This window comes from Tiliqua scincoides, chromosome 4, assembly GCF_035046505.1.
Source record: "Tiliqua scincoides isolate rTilSci1 chromosome 4, rTilSci1.hap2, whole genome shotgun sequence".
NCBI classification, from domain to species: domain Eukaryota; kingdom Metazoa; phylum Chordata; class Lepidosauria; order Squamata; family Scincidae; genus Tiliqua; species Tiliqua scincoides.
In genome coordinates, this window is record NC_089824.1 from 149,428,824 (window position 1) to 149,452,059 (window position 23,236).

The 23,236-nt window shown below is 40.9% G+C and overlaps 1 protein-coding gene across 1 annotated transcript in view; it reads right to left on the reverse strand.

The window, feature by feature from the left end:
• Window positions 1–23,236, reverse strand: part of LEPR (leptin receptor) — a 60,839-nt gene that overhangs the window by 17,609 nt on the left and 19,994 nt on the right. Inside the window, exons 5-13 of the mRNA XM_066624183.1 lie at window positions 21,995–22,140; window positions 20,309–20,453; window positions 16,675–16,968; window positions 16,466–16,583; window positions 11,622–11,821; window positions 6,453–6,601; window positions 6,016–6,175; window positions 5,811–5,893; window positions 3,764–3,980 (exon numbers count right to left, since the gene is read on the reverse strand). Coding sequence (XP_066480280.1) covers window positions 3,764–3,980; window positions 5,811–5,893; window positions 6,016–6,175; window positions 6,453–6,601; window positions 11,622–11,821; window positions 16,466–16,583; window positions 16,675–16,968; window positions 20,309–20,453; window positions 21,995–22,140 — 1,512 coding nt within the window. The remainder of the gene's footprint in view (window positions 1–3,763; window positions 3,981–5,810; window positions 5,894–6,015; window positions 6,176–6,452; window positions 6,602–11,621; window positions 11,822–16,465; window positions 16,584–16,674; window positions 16,969–20,308; window positions 20,454–21,994; window positions 22,141–23,236) is intronic.

Sequence of the window (23,236 nt, forward strand, 5' to 3'; positions counted from 1 at the left end):
TTCCCTATAGGCTGAGGAGGGGGAGGTAGGAGGGGGAGGAGAGGGGATTGCTTTAAAAAAAACCAGGGAGTGTTTGACAAATCCCCCCCCCCTCACTGAGATGGTGCAGGCTCTCTTGCTCCAGCCTACAGAAACAAGTCTTCCCAGCAAGCCAAAGCAGGAGATTTAGGCTACAATCCTCTCCACACTTTCCTGGGAGTAAGCCCCATTGACTACAATGGGGCTTACTTCTGAGTAGAAACACATAGGACTGGACTCTTAAAAGCTCAGCATCCCACCTGTGAAAGGGGGAGGAGGGGAAGGCGAAGGAGTGGAGGGGAGGGGATTGATAACAGCTGCCTTAGCTTCCTTCCAGCCCCAAGTGTCAGGCTGCAGCATATTTGCATAACTATATGGAATTTAGCACAATGCGTTTTTTGTTAATCACGACTAGTCACGGAATGGAACTAACACACTCCCACCTACCTCTCTGCTACCCAGCACTCCGTGCGACCACTGAGCAGCAGAGCTCCAGTGCTCCACCAGCACTGAGGACTGCAAACATGCCTTAGAGCATGTTTGTGACAGTGTGTGCCAGCAGTGAGTAGGGACCGTGACCCAATTTTAGGTGGGTCCCCATTCATTTTAATATTTTATTTTTAAATATATTAGACTTGATGCTACTCTGGTATGTGACTGCATTTGGTGAAATGTTACATATCTGTACTTTTAACAGGCTACTACGTACAGGTATAACCTAATTATCCACGGATTTTTCACCCGAGGTTTTTGTCTCAGTGTGATGAGAAGGACCCTTTAAATCAAAGGAAAAAAAGACATTTTACAATAACCTTGTTAATGAGGGAGAGGGCAGCCAGTAGACAATCCATCAGTCATTCTCTCTCCAGGCAGCACAGCTTCACTCCCAAGCAAGCAACTCCTCCCTTCCCCCTGAGCATGTAAAAGAATGCAAGTCATTATCACTTCCTCCATTCTTTTCCTCTGCTGGGCTCCCAGGGAAGGGAGGGGTTGCCACCTTGGAGTGAAGCCTTTCTAAGTGTTTAGAGAGAGAGACTGATTGCTTCTATGTGCAATACAAAAGGTCATCTAGGCTGTTTTTAAATCCCTGAGCAAAAGGACATTGTTTTTTAAATGAATTTGCTTTAGTGTGATTTTTGCTATCCACATGAGTTCTGGAAACAACATATATATGCTTTTAACAATGAGAGCAAATGGGACTTACTCCTGAGTAAGTGTGGGAAGGACTGCAGCTTAGTATTGATAAAAATCTTCCTGCTTGATGATGTCACTTCAGATCATGACATTATTTCCGGTGAGTCCTGACAGATTCACATTGTAAAAAGTGGATCTGGGTGCTAAAAGTTTGAGAACTGCCATAGAGCATGTTTACTGTGCTTTCTGTCCCCTTGCTAGTTCCTGCTGTGGTCACCATGTAGTTTACACGACAGCAGGCTGTTCCCTATGCAGGAATTATATACCAATACCACCTTGAGGGTAAGGATTAGTGTTGATGGAAGATTGATGGAGGAAATTCGTTCTACCAAAGGTGTTAGACAAGGGTGTTTGTTGGCCCCACTTCTTTTTAACCTTTACATTAATAACATAGTAAATGTTCTAACACATGCAGATCACTTCCCTCCCTCAATTGGAAACTATAAGATTGCAACCCTTATTTATGCGGATGATATTGTTTTATTATCCTTGAATAGGAAAGGGCTTAAGAGAATTTTAAATAAGCTGCAAGACTTTAGTTATTCGGAGCAACTGAAGGCGAATTATGCCAAATCTAAAATAGTGGTTTTTGGCAAGAGTTCACCTAAATTTAGTTAGACTTTGGGTGATCGCAAGATTAAACAAGTCCCTGCCTTTAAATATTTGGGTGTATTTTTCGATGAAAGAAATAGCTGGAAATCCCAACTTCAAAATGTTAAAACATTAGCACAAAAATCAAGCTATGCTCTATTAAAATTTTTCCATTCTAGAGGAGGAAACTTGGTAATTCCAGCTCTAAAGGTTTTTTGGGGGAGAGTAATTACCCAAATGTTATATGGTATAGAGATCTGGGGTATAAAGCAGAACAACGTACATATTCCCGAAGTTGCTCAGAATAAATTTTTGAGGCACATCTTGGCTGTTCCCCCAGGCACTCCGGCAGCATTTCTCAGAACGGAGACAGGCATGGTATCTATAAAGGCCAGGGCAGCCTTAGCCATAATTTCATATTATAAGAGAGTGTTGGATATGCCGGAAAATCGTCTTCCTAAACTCTGTTTGGCAGAGCAGTGGAGAAGAGGAGGTTGGGCTTCTTTAGTGCAAATGCTCCTAAAATCTAAAGCTCTTTCTACTGATATATTTGTCTTTTCTGAAATTAAACCAATGCTGAGGGAATGGATTTTTAAATTGGATAATGATCAGGATTTTTTCTCAGTTATATCGTTTCCTGAAATTACCGGTAAGTCACTCAAGAGCAAAATATTTATATTCACTTACCTTTGCCTCTTTGAGAAAGGTGTTCACCGAACTGCGTTTTCAAACCATGCCAACGGCAGTTCTAGATGGCAGATATTTGTCCATTCCCAGGCATTTGAGATTTTGTATTTGTGGAGCAGGACAGATTGAGGATATTGCACATTACCTGCTTTTCTGCCAGCTCTATCAAAATCCTAGGGAAAGATTTCTGGAGCCTATTTTAGCTACCTTACAAGGGGAGAATCTACAAATGAAACTGTGCTGGTTACTTTCTGACTGTGACCCATCTGTCACTTATAGTGCAGCGTTGTTTGCTAAAGTTGCTAGAACTATTCGTGCCAAATATCTGGGGGAAATAGCAGTAGACTGTAAAGGATATTCCTTAATATGATGGGTGTAGGTGCCTTGTGCCTGATTTTGACTTTATTTCATCATTGACTGTATTTTGATGTACACCTCGACGTATATATTTTATCTCATTGTGATGACTATTAGCTAATACAATAAACAATTTTGACTTGACACTGACAGCAGCCAACTGAGAGTGCAATCCAGCCCTTGACTTGGACCTGGACCCAAGAGTCGGCTAGGTCGGCATGCAGAGGAATAAGCCTCTATGCCGACAGAGGCTCTGAGGTAGGCGGGGTGGGGGCAGGAAAGAGGTGTCCTGGGTGGGGAGGGCCAGTAGTGGGCGGCCCCAGGGGCAGGCAGGCAGGGAGTGGGAGGCAGGGCAGGGATCCGTCAGTTATGCCAGATCCCAACCCCCATTCCCGAGGGAATTGTGGGGAAATTCAAGCCGCTCCTCTCTCCTCTGACTTGCCCCACCTCTTGAGGTGGCGCAAGTCCAAGGAGACCCACAGAGGCAAGGGCGCCTTGCCCAGGGGTAAGGGGAAAAGTTTCCTCTTGCCTCCGGCTGAGTTGCTTTTGGCCCCTATCCCGCTCTGGATACAGTGCAAGCCTCCTGGCTTGCCTCTTTCAGCATAGGGTAGGATTGCACCCCGAGTCTAAGTAGGATGGCTATGTTCAATCTCTTGATTTATTCTTGTACATTCCATTCGTATAAATGAAATTCACTTGCAAATGACTGAATTAGGTTCAAAAGCTAAACCAGCAAAACAAATGCTCTCTGAAAATAAAACATCATTTGCTTCACCACTCCAACAATATCATTTATGTAAATACTAAAATATTCTAAAATGCAAGAACTTCAGCTATTAACATTTTGTGCCATGAGTTACCAAATCTTAAAAATCTCCAGATATTTCTAAATTAATACAATACTTGTGGTGCTTACCTGTGCTCATTTGTTGTGAAAGGGTTAAAATAAAATTTACAGAGGATGCTCCAATTGAGTTGACAGCTAGAATCTTAATGGTGTGTATATCCTCTGCCCATGAAAATGTATAGCTAGTATCATTTTCAACATAGGCAGACCAAGTCACGTTTTCTGAAGTTGTATGCTCTACCACATAGTCTAGGACACTGCATAGTGCAAGATTCTTCAACAATGGCTGCAAGAAAAATCAACACACATAAGGCATTTCATTTTGGATAGGGCTGGGTTGCATAAAGGTTCCCCCACCCTGTTACTGTTGTGGATCACAGCTTCCATTCTTTTATAATTCCACTATATCAGCATTTCAAGTCACCTAGCAGAAATTAAAAGATCTAACCAAAAAAAATCAACATAGTTTTTGGTCTTGCTGGACATAAGAAAGAGATGCTTGACTCCAGTACCTATTTATATAGCAGAAATTAAAAGATCAAGCAAAAAGCAGCTGCAAAAGAGTCAATCCAGATCAAGACCATGGTGTTGAGGCATTGACCTTTTTCTCCTGTGCTATTTTCCTGTGAAAAGCAGTAATTAAAAAAAGTATATACTGCTTTTCAATCAAAGCATTCACAAAATGGTTTTCATAGGAAAATAAATTAAAATATTGTTCCCTGATCAGAGGGCTCATAATTTTTAAAAAGATACAAAAGCAACACCAGGAAATAGCCACTGGAAAGGATACTATGCTAGGTGTACAGGGAAGTTGCTCTCCCTCTTCTTATTATAGAAGAAATATCACTTTAAAGATCTCTCTTAAATCAGTTAAGGAAGGGCAAAAATCACTCCCTTGAAGTTTGTCCCCAAAGTTGGTATTTGTTGTAATGGTCATTCTGGAGAGTAAAGAGCAACTTGGCGGCTTTGATTCTGATGGGAAAACGGTGCAGAGGAAAAGGGACTGACTGCATCATAGTCCTGACCCAGATCAGGAGCTTTTGATTATGGCTTTTTGTTAAAGAGAAATTGACAGTTTTAAACATGCCTCTTAACAATGTTATGTGTAGTTTGGCCCTTTGAAACCTACTACAAGTCCTTGATTACCATTAGCAAAAAGTACAAAACCAGTGAATCACTTTATCAGTATTTTGAATCATGTACTCTTCAAAACCAGCCAAGATCTGCAACAGTCATATCACAACACAGAGCACAAACACAGCGATGGACCTGCCCTAGAGGTGCCCTGGGGCACAATGCTGCCTCCCGCACAATGCCAGCCGCTGCCCCCCATATTTACCAAGTGCAGCGGAGCATCCTTCGACTTCAGGACCAACTGGGGAAGCGTTCTGAGGCTTCCCCATTGTCTTAAACTATACTTCTGGAAAATGGGAAGTATAGTGTCCTACAGTTGCACAGGCTCAGTGCTTGGGGCAATTGGTCCATTTGCCCAGCACAAGGTCTACTGCTGCACAAACATAACTGATTATTCATTTACTTAATTTGTATCCTGCCTTTCTCTCCAGAGGGCACCCATATATACTTCTATACAGGTTGTGTTTCGTTATCCGCTAGGGTTCCGTTCCAGAAGCTCTAGTGGATAAAAAATATCAGTGGATAAAAAAAGAGTGGAAAAATAGATTTAAAGACCCACTTCCAGGTTTCTTGCCCCTCCATTACTCCTAATAAGGTCATGTCTGAACATTCACAGGGGTTTGATTCTGGGACTCCCTGCTGATACCATAAAATGTGTTAAATAAAAGTAATTTTAAAAAAATTAAAAAGTGTGTCCCTTTACAATTGTGGTTTAAAAACAGCTTTTCTTACTGTTGTAGAGAAGCAGTCAGCAATTAGAAATGCAAAGGGCCCCTTGCCTATGCATTTTCCCCTTCTCCAGGGATCAGTACATTCCTTCTCATTTGCAGTGGCCATGCATGTTGAGTCAAATCCGTGTATAAAAAATCCGTGTATAACAAGGTTGGACCTGTATATGATGTGTGTGCGTGCGTGGGTGGGTGGGTATAATTTCACTCCCCAATATATAATATAATTTCCCGCCCCAACTCCACCAGTTTACCTTCCAAAATAAAGTAACATTTTTCTGGTTCCTTACAGGATCCTCAGTAACTGTTCTCCAGAATTCAGGTCCTCTCAAAGGAGCTGAAAAAAAAAGTTTACACTGAAAAAAAATAATAATAAATTTTAAGAAGCAAAACACTGTTTACATTACATTCATTTACTTACAAAAAAAATAGCTTCAAACAGATTGGTACTACACTGACCTCTGATATCCTTAACAACAGTATAGGCAGGTCTGCTCCAATCACTCCAGTAGCCTACGCCATCTATCACACTGCAGCGTACCTGAACGATATATATTACACAGGGTTCCTGCACATCTATACTGGTAGAGCTACCTGACACAGGTGAAACTTCATAGGTCTGTAAAAAAAAGGTAAGAGCAAGAATGTCTAAACTAGTATCAAATGAAATTATTTTTTAATGACAGAATGAAATCTCAAACCTTGCACAGGCTTCTGCTAGGGATTCCAGTAAGAATAAAAATGGCATATTGCAGGTGTTTCTTACCAAATGCTTCTGATATTAATGGCATTTCTTTTGCATCAATGAATTCACACATTATGACAGATATCACAAAAAACACTACTGCAAGAGCTCTAGTCATGCACAGGCCAATTTGGATTAAGTCAGACCATACCTTCCAGGTAATTTTTGTTCCACTGATAGCATACCGAATCTGGAACTGAAGATCACTCTTTGGAAGTTCCGGATTATTCCAGCTTACATGCAGCAGTTCCCCTTCCACAGTGATTTCTGCTTTTACACTAGAGGGAGAAAACGGCTTCACTAGAAAATTAAACAAAAAAGGTTTGATTGGTTTATTGATCTTTAGTCTCTAGCTGAATCCTAAAGAACCTTTCATTAATTGTTCCCTACTCATCTACAGTTATGGCAGAGCAAAAATCTGTTAGCCTTTCAGATACTACAAGACTTGTATGTTTTTCTGTGACAGGCTTACGTAACTACCTCCCTGGAAGTTATTTCATTTGTCCTTTCACAAATGATCTGTTTTAAGTTGCATTTTTAATTCTGATGGCATGAGAGCTGCAGGAGTACCATTCCTTTCCACTCGATAGTGTAACATGAGAAACCTAGGACCACATGGGGAAAGTTCAGGTTGAAGCTCCTCCCCAATGTCAACCACAAGAAAGACAGGTTAATACTGGAACAGGAAAGAGCCACAGTGTGGGATCTTCCCAAGCAGCCTTAGGTTTCTTAAGTTATGCCATGGCAGCATAAGAATCCAGCACCTACCTCTCAACGATCCTGGGCTACAATATGCTAAAATGCACAAGACTACCCAGTAAGAGTCTTATGGCCCAGTCCTATGGACCATTTAAATCAGGGGTGCTCAATAGGTGGATCGCGATCTACCGGTAGATCGCGAGGCAAAATGAGTAGATCGCGGAGTGCCGACCCCCCCCCTTCAGGTGCCTCTGGGAGGAAACGCTGGGAGTAAGGCCCATTGTACTCAATGGGGCTTACTCCCAGGTAAGTGTGGCTAGGATTGCAGCCTCACAGCCTAATCCTAGGCATGTCTACTCAGGAGTAAGTCCTGTTATACTCAGTGGGGCTCAAGGTACACCAACATACATTGTAGACATAAATGTTATATGTTATGATGGCGCGAACATTGTAAAAAAAAACTCTGGTAGATCTCCGGGCCTTGCTGGGTTTCAAAGTAGCTCTCGAGCCAAAAAAAGTGTGAGCAACCCTGATTTAAATGGTTCTTCAGTGGTGTGGGGAGTGGGTTGGAGGGGGTGGATTTTAGTGGGAAAAAATCCACACCAGATCCTATTCCTGATTTTCCCACTCACTCCATCCCTTTTATCTCATTGGATTTATACCAGCAGTGGTTGGCATGTGTCCAAAGAGACCCATATGCAACCAGGCAGTCTACTGAGAGGTAAATAAAAACGTTTTCACTTACCTCTCTGGTTTTGTAATCACCCCCCTCCCCCACATAGAAAACACTCTATGTGCACTCTGTTGGTCTGGCTGCATGCTATGAGTGGCAGGGGAATAGGATCAAACTGTTAAGACAGTATAAATTTGAACACTGGGTTTTCCACAGTCAAGCCCAATACTTTTACCATTTCAGTCATATTGGGGAAGGACTGCCACCAAATTGCATTAATCTATTATCCACATGTCCATGCAAATACAAGACCTACTATACAAAGTCTGGCAATTTTTCCCCCAGGAAAGTCTTAATTTTAAAAAGTAAGAACAGAGATTAGGGGAAAAATACAACAGAAGTGAAAATCAGCTACAGAAATCATATTGCATTTTAGAATGACTCACAGCAGGAGTTCTCAAACTCCTTAGGGTTTTGTAACCGGTTTTGTTGTATGTGGTGGGACCTGGGCCTACCAAGACCAGGAAACTGCAGGGTAATATGGTACATGACCCCTATGATGCTTTCTGGTTGCACCAGCCTACAATCCACATCATTGGATGTTGCACCATGTTGCTTCAGTAAGGCATTCTGGGGCACAACACGGTCAATGACCCGGAAGCTGGCATGACCCTAAAGCTGGAAGCTGGTCACAGGCTGGTGCAATCTGGAAGCAGTTTCCAGGTCATGCACCATACTGCCCTGCAGCTTTCCTGGTTATGGCAAGCCTACAAAAACTTGGGACACAAGGTCCTTTTCCTTCCTGGAGTCAGCCCTTTGAAAGTTTTTGAATGTCCTGTTCCCATACAGCATCAGGAGTAAGAGTATGTAGGAATTTAAAAATGGCCAGCACAAGAAAGAGAAAGGACCATTGTGGAAGCTGATGCCTTTTTCCATTACCCAATAAGCCACAGAACACCTACCAGGTGTTGCAGGGGGCATTTATAGAGAGAGGACCACAGCAGAATTTGTGCCTGAGGGCTTCCATCAAGCTGATGCTGACCCAGGCTAGAAAGAATAGCAAGGAACTGCAAGGAAATTGGCTATGTATGCTAATATGGGACCATACACCGGAGCGGCAGGGCCAAAATAGACATATTTGTTAATGGCATACCTGCCCCATTCATGTAATAAGCAATCAAAGATAAAGCCATCCTCTCCTGCCTCTTCCCTCTCTCCTGCCTTATCCTACCATGTTCTGAGGCTTCAGGGGCTTTTCTTTCCATCCATCTCACTTCCACTATTGAAGGCTATCTGGGGAAAAAGTATCTGGGGCAATACTCTCTAGGCAAGTATAGCAGGGAAGAGGGGAAGGATGTTTCTTCACTAGTTTTCCCTTAGAATATTTTCCAAGGTGGCACAGATAATAAAGGTTCAGCCTTCGCACGCACACCCTTGATGTTAGCATTAAACTCCCTTGCCCATCCTTGCCTATTTTATTCGCAAATGAAACACACATGAGCATCAAATGCAGTGTCAAATTATAACTAGTTTGGCCATCAGACAAAGCATTAATGCAGGTGCAATATCAATCTGTGGGAGCCAGTTGCTAAATCAGTCTTTCAATAAGCAAACCAAACTGGGTGAAGATGTTCCTCAAGCAATAATTTCTGATCTTTGGAATCAGGAAACTGTTGTTTTCTGTGAGTGTAAGCATTCACTCTGTTGTGAAAGTGAGGAAAAATGCAGAAGTTTCACTTTTAGTATTAATGATATTTCAGAATTAAGAACCTTCATTTTCAAGATGTTTCAGAATAGTATTCTGAAGTTCTATTCTACACACCACCAGAAACTCCGTATGTTAATCTCTCTAAGCAGAACCTCATCAAGTGATATACTATCCAAAAGCATGGATGTACCAAAATGCTACAGGAAATCCCACAGAATTATATATGGCACTCTCTACTGAATTAGTAGAGAGTGCACTATATAGTAGTACTGATGTACATGTTTAATTCAAGACAAGATATAGCAAGGTTAAGTAAAAAGCAAATGATGGGAAATGGAAAAGAAAAGTAGAGGTACTGAAAATAATTATTTCTTATTTTCAATATCTGGTTATTGCATGCTGTGGTGATTCTTAATTGTTCTGCACATATTTAATTTTCTTTCAGTTTTAATATTATCACGGCTAGCCACACACTAGCTCCCACCATCACTGGCTTCATAATTTAAATACCAAAGGAAATTAATGCTTCAAGAAGAGGTGAAAAAAATAAAAGATAAAGAATGGAAGGCGGTACAAAAATATGTATGCATGGAGGCAGTAAATGATATTTGTATAATTTTACAGACATGCTATAGGAGAGTTGAGGTTCACTGTATTATATGCACCTTGAAAGGGGAATATAAGATTTCTGGTCCAAGTTGAACAAGCATCTGAAGTAGTGCTAAAGTTCTCTCCCCATTCTGGAGAAGGCATGGGCCCTGCTCCTGCCCATCAACCTCCTCCACCACTTCTTCTAAACAGGTTGGGCTTGTGGGTTTCCATTCTCAGGATCATCCCCACCCAGTCAGTTTAGAAGAAGAAGCTGCCGAGATGGAAAGTAAATGGTGGTGGTCAGTGATACCAATCCCCTTCCCAATCAAGAAACAGCAGCTACTCATTTTCCATTTAGCAAATGGGAGTGATGTGAGACAGCTGTGGAAGTGACCAATGGGGACAGGCTGCTCCCTGAACCCACCTCCTGCTCAAAGCAGCTAATTCATCTCACCTCAGGAGTGGTTCAGCCCTCAGGTAGAACATGTGTCCATAGTTTTTAGAACAGTGCTTCCCAAACTCCTACAAGGGAGCTGAGAACACTGTAAGTTGTTGTTGGTTAGGGTGGAAGGCAGCAACATGACTCTCAGGATCATGTTACTGCCTGGGATGGGAGGGGTGTTTTCTACTTACCTGCAGCCAGTGCTGCAGTCCTGGGAGGTCTGGGGGGTGAGGTCTGCAGAGGGCTCCCTGTGCCTGCAAAAGTGTGAAAAAAAGAAAAAAAACAGGCACTTCCTGTTTTGTTGCAAATGACAGTGCCCTTTCTCTCTTTTTTACACTTTTGCAGGCATGGGGAGCCCTGCAGAGGCACCCCACAAATGCTGGATCTCCCAGGACTGCAGGTTAGTAGAAAACTCCCCTTCTGTCCCCAGCAGCAGTGTGATCCTGGGGATTGTGTTGCTGCCTTCCCCCCCCCCCCGCCCCTTAAAGGGACATTGGACTGGTTGTGACCCACCAGTTTTGGAACCACTGTTTTAGAATAATGTGAACTTGTAAAAACTATTTTGCAAACTATTCATCCTTGGCAATGTCACTTGATGCAAACCACTATAAATTGGTTAGCATGCCCTTGTCCCATGAGGAGGGCAATGTACTGTGCACTTGCAAGTGCAAAAGCACAATCATTGGGGAAGAGGGGCATTCCTGGGGGAAGAGAAAACACTAAGTTTCTTTAGGCACCTGGCCACTGGTGTAAAGTGACCCCTCCTTTACAAAAGTGTAAAGCTTTTGCAGTTGCAACTGGCTCTGATGGCAAGGAGGAAGGGCTGCTCAGACCAGATGCCTCAGAAATCTGGTTCCCCTCCCCCACCCAGGAATGCCAGTGTCGGGGAAGATAAAAATATTTCTTAGCCAAGGAGTTTTTTTGCATTGTATTTCTAAAATGGTTTTCTTCTTCAATAGTTAATTTTTTTTAAAGTTACAGTGTACGCAACTGGCTCATTGAAAAATCTATGAACCATAGACTGCACTTGCTCCCAGTGTGGAAGGGATTGTCACTCCCGAAATGGCCTTTTCAGCCACACTAGACGCTGTTCCAGAACCACCTTTCAGAGCGCGATACCATAGTCTTTTGAGACTGAAGGTTGCCAACGAACCATAAGATTTCTGAATCAGACAATGGAACACTCTCTCAAAAGATGTTTACTTACCTACTTCTTTTGGAAGGATACACACTGGTTGAGATGTAAGTGTTCCCAATGAGTGCTCAATCTCTATCCACATAGTGTATCCTGAGAGAAGGTAAAAAGGCTGAAAGATGCACTCATAAGAATTATTTGTCTGAGAACTGCATTCCTTTACTTCTGACTTTGAAGGCATACTAGGAGACTCTGAACAATATACATCACTCCTTAAAAGAAATGAAAGTATTATTTTCAGTTTTGCAATGAGATTATATTTTATCCAAAAGTTAACAAAAAGTCTAGCACTATCACCAATAGTCAAAAAAGAAAAATATTCTGGCCCTCACATGCAATATTTTTTTAAGCTACCAATTCATCTGAATTGGGTTTTTTTAAGCATTTCTCTCTGCCTATTCAACTGACTTGAACGATTTATAACCCATTTCAGAATCAGTCATTTTGAAGTTATTCCAAGGGCTGGACTATTATCTGTCTATTATCTATTATCTATTGTTAGCAATGAAAAGGAAATACAGCTCCTATTGAATTATTTGTTGGGGTTAAGTTTTAATCTTTTGACTTGTGATTGTCAATGAAAGATATTATGGTGCCACAGTTGTTGGATAAAGTCCTCTTGCCAAAAGAAACTGAGATTTACCCTGGGAAAACCTGTCAATGGCTTACCCTATCAATGGCTTGGATATAAAGTATATGAAGCAATAATAAACACATGAGTGCCCTGAGCAAGTGCAGAGCACCTTGTTTTCACCACTGACTACCTACAATCTTTCACACTTCTGGGAGTAGTAGAGGCTTCTACACCAGTTTGGGCGCTATCCTGCTCTTCACTTGGGCGGACGCAATTTCCTTCTTTTGTGCACCATTTTCAGGGGAAATAGGCTGAAGCATGGATGTGCGCTGGCCTCCCTGCGCCTACGCGGGCCCCATGCAGGGGTCTGGAGGGGGCATGGAGAGGGCGGGAGGGAGGTTTCGGGGAGGGTGGGTGGCAGGCGTTCCCAGCAGTGGGCAGGGAGTGGGAGGTGAGGCCAGGATTTGGTAGTTATGCTGGATCCTGGCCCTGTTCCCAGGCAGCACGGTGCAGCTCTGGGCTGCTCAGCTTTGTACCACCTCATCAAGGTGGCGCAGATTCGAGTAGACCCATTTGGGCCACTTCAGCACAATACAGGCTAAGGGGAAAGGCTTCCCCTTGCCTCAGGCTGTGCTGCTTTTGGCCCCAAACTTGCACTGGATGCAGCGTAGGCCCACTGGCTTGCCTGCTTCCAGTGCAAGTTACGATTGCGCCCTTGGTGTGAGATCCAGAAGGGTCTGAAATGAGACCCAGATATGTATCTGTTGCAGAGTTCTTGCACTGACATGCTCCAAAGCTTGAGACTAGACTGAAGCTGCTGCTCTTTCCCCATCTTTTGCCAGTTCTCTAAACCAGGGGTCTCCAAACCCTGGCCAGATGCGGCCCACAGCAAGCCTCTTTCCAGCCCGCAGCCAACCTCTTGTCCCCTGAAAGCCTCTGGCCCACTCAACTGAACATGACCAGAACTGTGCTCTGATTGTGCCTGGAGGGTGTTCTGAGGGCCAAAGAGGTTGAATGAATGAGCCCATTCATTCATTCACTCATCTAAGTTCCATCTCTAATTATTTAAATTTTATATTTAAATTTTTTTTCTGGCCCTCCACACCTTGCCAGATATTTGATGCTGTCCTCTGGCCAAAAAGTTTGGAGACCCCTGCTCTAAACTACTATTCATCCCTGTTGAGCAGCAGGTTGGGGGAGGGTGACCAACTGGAATAAAAGAGGAATGGAGGAGCTAGAGTTACCTTGGAGTACTTAAAGATACAGGCAATGTCCCTGAGCAAAGGTCTGGCAAGTTTTCTTGAACGCCAGCACATCTAATTTTAAAAATTAAGCACTGAGATGAACTGAACAACGTTGACTCTGGCTTAAAGAGTTAACTAGGTAACACTCAAAGTGAGCTGAATACATTTTTGCAAGACTATGTCTGACTGCAGTCCTGGTTATTGTTTGACTTGTCCACGTTGCCTTTCAAAGTCATTTTAAAGGGTCTATTCACAAAAATATAGAACATTAGAAGAGCTTCTGTACAAGACACACATGAGTTTTCAAAGCCACTACCAGATTCTTGGAGTACCATATCTGCATCATGTGTACAAATCTTTACTACATTAGTGTTACTGTTACATTATTTACAACATGATTTGCCTCTTAGAAAAAGTCAAAGATTTGAAGTCTGTCTGGAAATAGGAAGGTGTGTTCTGCTCTCATTCAATTTCACATCTGTCATTTATTAAAAAGCACTTTCTGCAATTTCAAGCAAAGCAAGCTGGTCTCATGGCTTTATTTAAATCCTGCTGAAGTCAGTGGGAACCCTGCCACTGAAAATTAGTTGGGTCTGATAAGTGTCCTATAGGGGATTATGAATGAATTAAGAAGGAGAGGCATGAAGGTCTACTGGAAAGACACTGTGAAGAAGTTATGCTGACCACTATATATCTTGGATCTCTCTAGGTAAATGGATAGTCCATACTACTGAAAAAAACAACACCTTTCTTAATATGTATTTTTTTAATGGACCAGCCATGTTTACTCTGTTCCCTTTCTTGAGCAGCCTGTAGAAATACTAGCTTAACTAGTTCCCTAGCTCTTATAGGAGGCATTATCCTTTCATATGTATGTGTGTACATGTGCACATACACAAGTTATTGTATTCTTACATACAAGGTACTTTACAATTCTTATTTCATTTATCCTCACAACCGCTACATGAAGTAAGTCAACAATAATCTCATTTTGGAGACGGGAGAATGAAGGTTGACAGATAGCCCAACACTATCTAGAAAACCCACAGCTCAGCAGCCACTGAAAGGAGCCTTGAAATCTAATAGTTCTTTCCCTGGAGGAAGACTTCAAACAAGATGTATTTGTTATATGTGCACCTCTTTTTCTCTAGAATCTTAGAGGTATGTTGCAGCTTCTGAACAAATTTAGCAGTAGGTGCAGCTGAAGGGCAATTGACTTACCCAGGCTTATTCAGTAGGCTTCATAGGTAAGCAGGGATGTGAACTTAGTTTCTCACATACACATAGTTTGTCACATACACCAGCCACTATGCCACACAGGATAATTTGTCAAATCCTCAGCTTGCAACAAATGGTACTAACGAGTCTACTATAATACAATTTACTTTCTGCCAGGTTCTCAGAATGCTTCCAAGTGAAGCTCCCTGAATCAATGAAACAGAATTCACAAGCAATAGAGCAGCTTCTCGCATATCTTTAACCAACATGTATTCTGAGGCATCATTGTAACTTGATGGTATTTATCTGGGAGATAAATATATGGTCATCTGACAATTCTTAACTCCCAGATCAATTTTCTGACAATATGTATAGAAGTAGGAATGCTGCATTACCAGGTTTGTACTGTCATCAAGCAGGTGTATTATGAGGGTCTTCAGAGCTAAAATGGTCAATTTATCCCTAAATGTAGTGATTTTCAAACTCTCAGGGAGTTTTGAAAACTGCTGTAAGTCCTTGTGGGGGCGGGGGAGAGGCAGCGGGAGCGGGGGGGGGAGGCAGCTGCAAAAGTGACAGTGTAGCGATTGTGCTCCACTTCCAGTTTAGCGGACGTGGAGCATGATCGCTCCACTTTCACTTCTAAAGCATCTGGGAGCCCTGCAGTTTGAAACGCCCCAGTTTGAAAAGCCTTGCTTAAATGTGTCACTATCTAAAAATATGCTGAGTCATGGGCTGGGATCCAAAGCACTGTTTCCATTCACAAACACACAGAAACCGATTTTTTTTTAGCATGAGGGGAGATTTAATCCTTTGCTAGCAACTATTCTTTATATTTAAAAAAATGCAGGGTCAAATGGCATATTAATGAACCATTTTTTCAGCTCACAAGATTGTCTGCTGTGTGATAAAATCTGCCACTAGCATTATCCTGTCAAGCAGAGCACTATATAAATAAATAAATAAATAAATAAATAAATAAATCTTCAGAGGCACATTTGATAGAGGAATGAGTCTAAAGTTGAATTTTGTGGCTGACTGATTAAAAAGGAATGCACTGGAAGTGTCTTTTAAAAATCAGAATGACTATCCATACCTATAGAGAATGAAGGTTTTCAAGTAGACAGCTAGAAAGGTAATTGCTTATTTAATTGGTCTCTGAGTGGCAAATTTAGCTGTTTCTTCTGTTAAATGCCAGAGAAACAGATGCAGATTAAATCAACTTTAATCTGAACACTTTTAATCTGAAAGTACAACTTTCTCTGAACACTAGGACAACATATTGTGTTTTTCATTAAACTGTCTTTTCAAAAAGATGTTTCGTCTTCCATTCCCAAGGGCAACACAAGATCCAGGCAAAGACGACCTCGTGAAGAAGAAGCATCATGGAATTTCAGCCACAAAATTTCAATTAATTGATACAATATGTAAACAACCCATGATCTATATCATTTGATGCACTATTGGTGAACTATGTACAATATCTACAGATATGGGAAGACCTGTATATTATTTTATTATACAAATGATCATTCCTTGTAGCACAGTGTGAGCCATATATGCCAACCCATAAATTATTACCCCAATCCAGCTAAAGTTATTTATTATTTAACTTCTTATCATCACCACCACTACCACGGAATTTATATTTGAACAAACATGCACTGGACTGTCCTATCAGTTCACCTCACCCAGACCACACTTCATGTCTGTTTCTAATGTCCAGCTGAAGCTTCTAGTTAATTTTATTCATCTCTGTTTTGAAACAATTGTACCCTAGGACTAAAGTACAGCACCAGTTTTTAACAACAGATCACACATACCTGTAGTATCTTAACAGCAAACTGCTCTCCAGAAGGAGTGGGTCAGTACTGCTGGACCATCTGCAAGTCATTTTTTGTAAGTTGCCATAAGTTTCACATGTGATGTTGATATTAACATCTATTTCAAACATATTACAGTAATTAATAATGAAAATGCAAATATTTGCAAGCATGTACAATTGTTTATTAAAAATGAGCATATAGCTTACCTACTATATATAATTCAGCATAGCGGTGATTACATTCCTTGTTTTCATTACAACAGTACAAGGCATTAAAGAGGAAATTCCCCTTTGGTTTCATTAAATCTAAGTTGACAAGCGTAACTTTGCCAATGTAGTCATTCACAAGGGTATATTGACTTCTAGGGATTTCTTCCACTAAATTTAACCACCACACTATCTTCTGAGATGAGATGACTTGGTTTTTGGTTTTATAAACACAATAAAAGGAAACATTAGTTCCAACACTTGCTAGGATCTTTGGAGGGAGGTACATGACATCTAATAAAAAAAGATAACAGAACAACAGTTATAAATTCCCAGAAAAAAAAGCTGTGAACCCAGCATCACAGATGTATACAGTACAATGAAATTTTAACATACACATTTATTGCAAATGCAAGTTATAATGGATAAAACAGTACCCCTTTCTTATTGATTACAGTGCATTAAATTTATTTATATATGTGATCCACCACTTAAACTAAACTAGGGCTAGATTCCTATGCATACTTACCTGGGAATGACTTCCATTGACCTCAGTGGAGATTATTTCTGAGCTGACGTGTAGGATTGCACTGTAATGATTCATACCACGATTATATTTTTAAAATATAAATGTCAGATTCCATTCACATCTGAAATGGTAATTTTAAGGAGAATTCCAACCGTCTAACAGGTAGCTCCAAATAACCCCTTGTACCTCTCATAATTCAAAGAATTAACATATGACATTAAAAACAGATCATAATGTCATATCATAATGTTATATTAGGAGAGGATTTTATGCATATGCCTATAATATGAACTCTGATCTTGAAAAAATTGCATCCATTGTCAACTTTTTTGCCCAAGCAAATTTTGAGTAAATAAGTCAAGAGCATTACCCATGCTTTAGAAAAACAATGTTTATTCATAAAGAGGGTGAATAATTCTCTGAACTGGAAAGTTGTTTTCTTGATCTTAAAAATAAATAACATGATTAAATTTAAGAGAAAGGCTTAACTACAAATTGAGAGTTCATTCAATTAAAGTGTTTCAACCAAAGTACAGATTGTATAACAGGGAAAAGATACAGGAAACAGTATATGAATACTGCCACGTATATATGTCAATAAGTACTGTATACTTGCACTAACTGGAGTCACAGATCGAAGGAGGAAGAACAACACTTGACCTTGGTTTAAGGTAAATTCAAATTATGAAGTTGAATAGTTTCTCACACAGCTTTTATCTGGGCCTTAAATTACATCCCTGACTCAGTTCCACAAAAGCAAAATAAGGACAATATTCATTCTTATATGTGTAAATTATATCATCTTGCAGTATCCGTATTGGTCACTGCTAGGATATCACATTGAAAAAGGAATTAATTAAAATGTTGGACAGATATAATAATTCTCTTAAACTATCTGTGGATGCCAGAGCTCAAGAAGAGGGACCCTAGTTTGATCAATAATTGAAGCACACTACTACAAAGACATTTACTATAAGGAGCTAGTTTTCTGACTACAGCAAAGTTATTCTTCAATAAATGAAATGAAAATAGACTTCCCTGGTAGTTCAGAGGGAGTTCCCATAAAACAGACTCTTTTGTAAATGGTACACATCTGTACCAATTTGTCCTAAGTATGGACTTCCTGGTTAAATACAGGTCTGAATGTAATGCTAACTAAATACATAAAAATATAACTGTCTAGGTCTAGGATTTTGCATTTCTGGTGTTAATGTACTGAGATGAATGCAAAACAGGCTCTCAGCTGCCACTAGCAACATTATTGGTTTTACAGTTTATCTATTGGTTTAACACTAACACTAGCCATTGAGAGAAAAGACTAATTGGAGCTCCCCACGGGGAAGAAATTATCTTTGCTAAGGTTGTTTTCATGTTCATTGTGTATCTGACCAGTAGAGCATGTGTTTCCTGACTATGAATATTTTATATTATATACCAGAGCAGCAATTTTCAACCATTTTCATCTCACAGCACACTACAGGTGGGGCACTAACATTCCCCAATGGCCCTACTAATTAATGACCTTCCCTCAAACTTCCATGGCACACCTGCAGATAATTCCAGTACTGTGGCACACTGGTTGAAAATTGCTGAATTAGTGATAGTTATTGACCAAATGCAGAGTTTATCATGAATTTTATACTGGTACACATTAACAGAAAGCAGAAGACCCATCAAGTCTGACAGGTGTGGAAGCAGAAAGGCAATTGTTACAGGAAAAGCAAGGGATTTGGTTTGGGTCACTTCTCAAAACTCAGTTATTCCCCTGCTCCGCTAAACTGAACACATCCTCCAGGCTTCTCACTCAATGCAGAAGCTATGTTCTCCCCAACTCCCATACCCACTGACACCTATACCAAGTCACTCCTGACCTGACTCCTGGTTTGGAGGGATGGAAGCATAGAAAAACTTGCAACACAGTTCCCAAATGTTGTGCTTTTCTCTGCGCATCAGAATCAAATGTTATCTATTCATTTATACAGAAAGCAGTGAAGGAATGCATTTGGGACACAGCAGTGTGGGGGACTAAGTGACAAAGTAGACATGCCTGTAAATATGTATCATGGCCTGATGGGAGGAGTTGTATTAAAAAGGAGAACACTGGAGGGGGCACAAAACATAGCATGGTTGTGGGGGGACGAGGGTTGCGGTACTCTACTACTTTGTCCCCGACACATTTCTCATCCTGATCATGCCCTCCACCACAAAGCTATTTGGGGGAAGGGGGAAACTTCCATTAAAAACCGTCAGGGAAAACTTGTTTAGGAGAATGGCAGTGGTTTTTGGATTGTAGGTCTTCCTTGGAAGAGATCTATCTTTAGAGTTACAATCTGGGGCATGGGACCAGGCTTTAAGAGAGTGACACAGACCAAGACTCTGGTGGATGAGTACATTATGGTACTTTGGCCACTGGAAGATTGAAAATATGGTTCCAGTGAGAATAAGAGAATGAGAATGAAAAATGAGAATAAGGAAATTTTCCTTTCTCTCCCAGGCAAACAGAATTTCCAATTCTAGGAGTAGTAAAGCAAATCCATAAATAATGACAGCATCAACAGAACCCACACCTTAGGGAGCAGCTGCTGCAATACTCTGAATTCACACTGGATGCAGGGGCCAGAGATGGGTTTTGTGATAGTTAGTGAATGTGTGAACTGAACCCCAGGGTGTAGCTGTACAGATGTCTTCTTACAAAGATCCAGAGTCCAAAAGCTGCTGAGGCTCCCATTCTCCTAATTAGGGAATCATGCTGATACTCCCTAATGGAGAACTTTCCTTGCAGCCTTGTATGCTACAATAATTCTCTCCCTGAGCCATCTGAATATGGTTGCCTTAGAAACCTTTTTCCCCTAGTAAGTCTTTACCAAAGGGGGAAAAGAAGCATGTTTGTCTGCCTTAAACCCATCCCTACCCCCTCTTCTCTTCCCATTGCATTCTTCAATGTTTAGTTTGGTTGGTTTATTTTGTAATAGTTGGAATGTATTATACTAAAACCCAATAAAATGAAGCATTTAAAACATAATACTGATGAATAAATTCAAATGATATACTAAAATTCAATGCCATTTCCAACACTGAATAATCAGATCGTACATGAGGTCATACCTTGTAAGTTCAAGTTATAAGGTGTGCTCCAGTCACTCCAAAGGCCTGGTCCATAACATCTCTTGCACCGAACTTGAACTACATATGTAGAGCCAAGCAATGCACTGCTTAGGATCAATGAAGTCTCCATGGTAATCTCAACCACCTTTTAAAATTATTTTAAAAGAATTCAACATATTAATGCTCTTTGGAACACAAGGTCACAAAAACAAAGGTCAAGCCCATGTAACTGTAACAAACATTAAATATGAGTAAGCTTTCTCCCCTTCCAAATGCAATCCCCAGCACTCCCTCCAAAAGCCCCTCTGTAGCAATGTCCAGCACAACATGGAAGGATTCCGCTCAGAGCAATGGGGGAAAGAATCCACAACCACTCTGAATGGTTACAGCATGGTTTGGACATGCACACAGGGCTGATTCCCTCAAATCATGCTTGCTCAGCATGTGACAGTAAACTGCATTTAGACAGAAGGTTGTTGCAAGTACTTTGAATTAGGCAGTAGTAAATTGTCAGAAAAAAACAGAACCTACCACCTTTTACCTTTCTCTGCCCAGCTTCAATGAACAATACCAACATAGGAAGTTAATCAAAATGAAGTCTTGCTGTTACCAATTTTTTTTATTGCTTCACTTTAATCCTACTGATTTTAACATTTCTATCACAACTTTCACTAGACCAAACTAGTGGGTCACAACCTACCAACCTGGGAAGCACTTGTTACTGATCCCTTAAGGCAGGGAGAGGGGAAGGCAGTGACGCGACCCCCAGGAGTGTATTGCTGCTGGGGATAGGGACGGGGGATTTTCATCATAACTCCCCCTGTACTGGCTTCGGGGAGGGGGTGTGGGGAGCCCTGCAGAGACACCTCTGCAGGGCTCATCAAGCCTTAGAAATGTTAAAAATACCTATCAGAAATAGGGGGTTGCAATCCTGGGGATTGCATTGCTGCCTTCTCCCCGCCCCCGCAAAGACTGTTTCTTTGGAGAAATTTCTGAGGAGAAGTTTGGGAACCTCTGCACTACACTATGCCATCAAATTTCAGGAAATCATGATGAGCCTGCATCAGTTGTATCAATAAGTATTCATATTATGACCTGCATATTAGTACTGCATATTAGCAGTATTAATTTTCAGAGATTCCACACACACAAAAAAAATGGTTCAGGACCATTTAACATGGACTGCCAAACACGGATTTTTTATACACAGATTTGACTCAACAGGAATGGCCGTTGCAAATGAGAAAAAATGTGCTGATCCCTGGAGAAGGGGTAAAATGCATCCCTTTAAAATCTGTTTAAAAAACTGAAGTCCTTTAACAACAGCCTCCTTAATGAGAGAGAGAGAGAGAGAGAGAGAGAGAGAGAGAGAGAGGGCAGCTGGCTGACAATCCATCAGTCCTTCTCTCTCCAAGCAACCCCTCCCTTCCCCCTAAACAAATGAAAGAAAGGTGATCATTTTGCAATGGTGAAGGGAGGGACTGAGTGAAGCACTGGAGGACGACTGATTGATGGATTGTCTTCTTAATGACTCTTATCTTACATCACAAATGTCAGCAAGGCTGTTTTTAAATCACCTGAGCAAAGAAACTTTGTTTCTAAAATGGATTTGCTATAGTGCGTTTTTTTAATAATTAGTCTCAACCTGTACAGTACTTCATTTAAAGTAAATAATAAAACCCTCACCTGCCAGACATTTTGAGTTGAATTTGCAAAACACTTTACTTCATACTGAAGTGGATATGATGCTGATCTTAAGCTAGACCAAGAAATCTTTAACTGTCCCTTGTCTGTCATTTCTGTTTGCAGGTGTGATGGAGGTTCAGGCTTTACTATAAAAACAAGACATCACAATCAACTGTATATTTTAAGCATGATGGTTTCTGTAAATTTTAGCCCTGATACTTACATTTATATTTTGCATTGGTTTTTCATGAGATATAAGGCAGTGTATACACATATATATGCATATATACAAAGACAGAAGATAAACATATTTAAAGTGACAGAAAATAATTGGGTCATGCTTTTTAGCTGACATGTCTTATGTTATAAAAAGTATGCTACTGCCTTATGCTCCAGTAGAATTTCAACATATTCTTATTGCTTTGTTGAATTGTGGTTGTGGTCTGGAAATGCCACGGGGGGGGGGGGGGGAGAGGCAGTCTGTTCAGTTTCCAAAAAAAGAAACCAAGGAAACAAAAACTTCCTATCACTCAGCATTTGAAGGCTTGGAAGAGCATCTGAGCCACAGTTAAGACAATAGCCAGGTAAAGACAGCCTCAGGTTCTGGTGTTGGTGCAAAAGCAATAATAAAAGTAGTAAGGAGTTTCTTTTAGGGATGCAGAAGACAGTGAAAATGGATGACTAAATGGAATTTATATTTGTTTAAGATACTATTTATCCTTAGGCCTGAAGAGAACTACATGTTTTTAATATTACATCAACCATGTAAAGAAAGCCATTATGAAATTTAGTTGTAAATATTATTTTTTAAAAAGGGGATTGCACCCAGAGTGTAGTGCTCATGGAAATAATACTGCTGGAAGCCAACTTCTCCACTTCCAACAAAGGTAGTGGTACAGGGTAGGGAGATACCCAGAAATTGACAGGAGAGTACTGAGTTTTACTTGCAGTTGCCTTCCAGGCATTTCCCCTTCTCTGCACACCCTCCCATACCACATACCATGCTGCTGTCTAGGGATCTCCAATCCTCAGCAGCAACTTGGGGGGATGACTCAGGGTCACTAATAGGGAGGAGGCTTCTGGCACCACAGGAAGTGCTACACTCTGAATGCAACCCAATGTCTAGTAAGAGATAAATTATCCAAAGTTATCCAGTGATGACAAGGCTGGATGGATTGACATCTGAATTGAGATATTTGAGATCCAAGTACAATATGTTATCTAATGAACCGTAATGGTCTT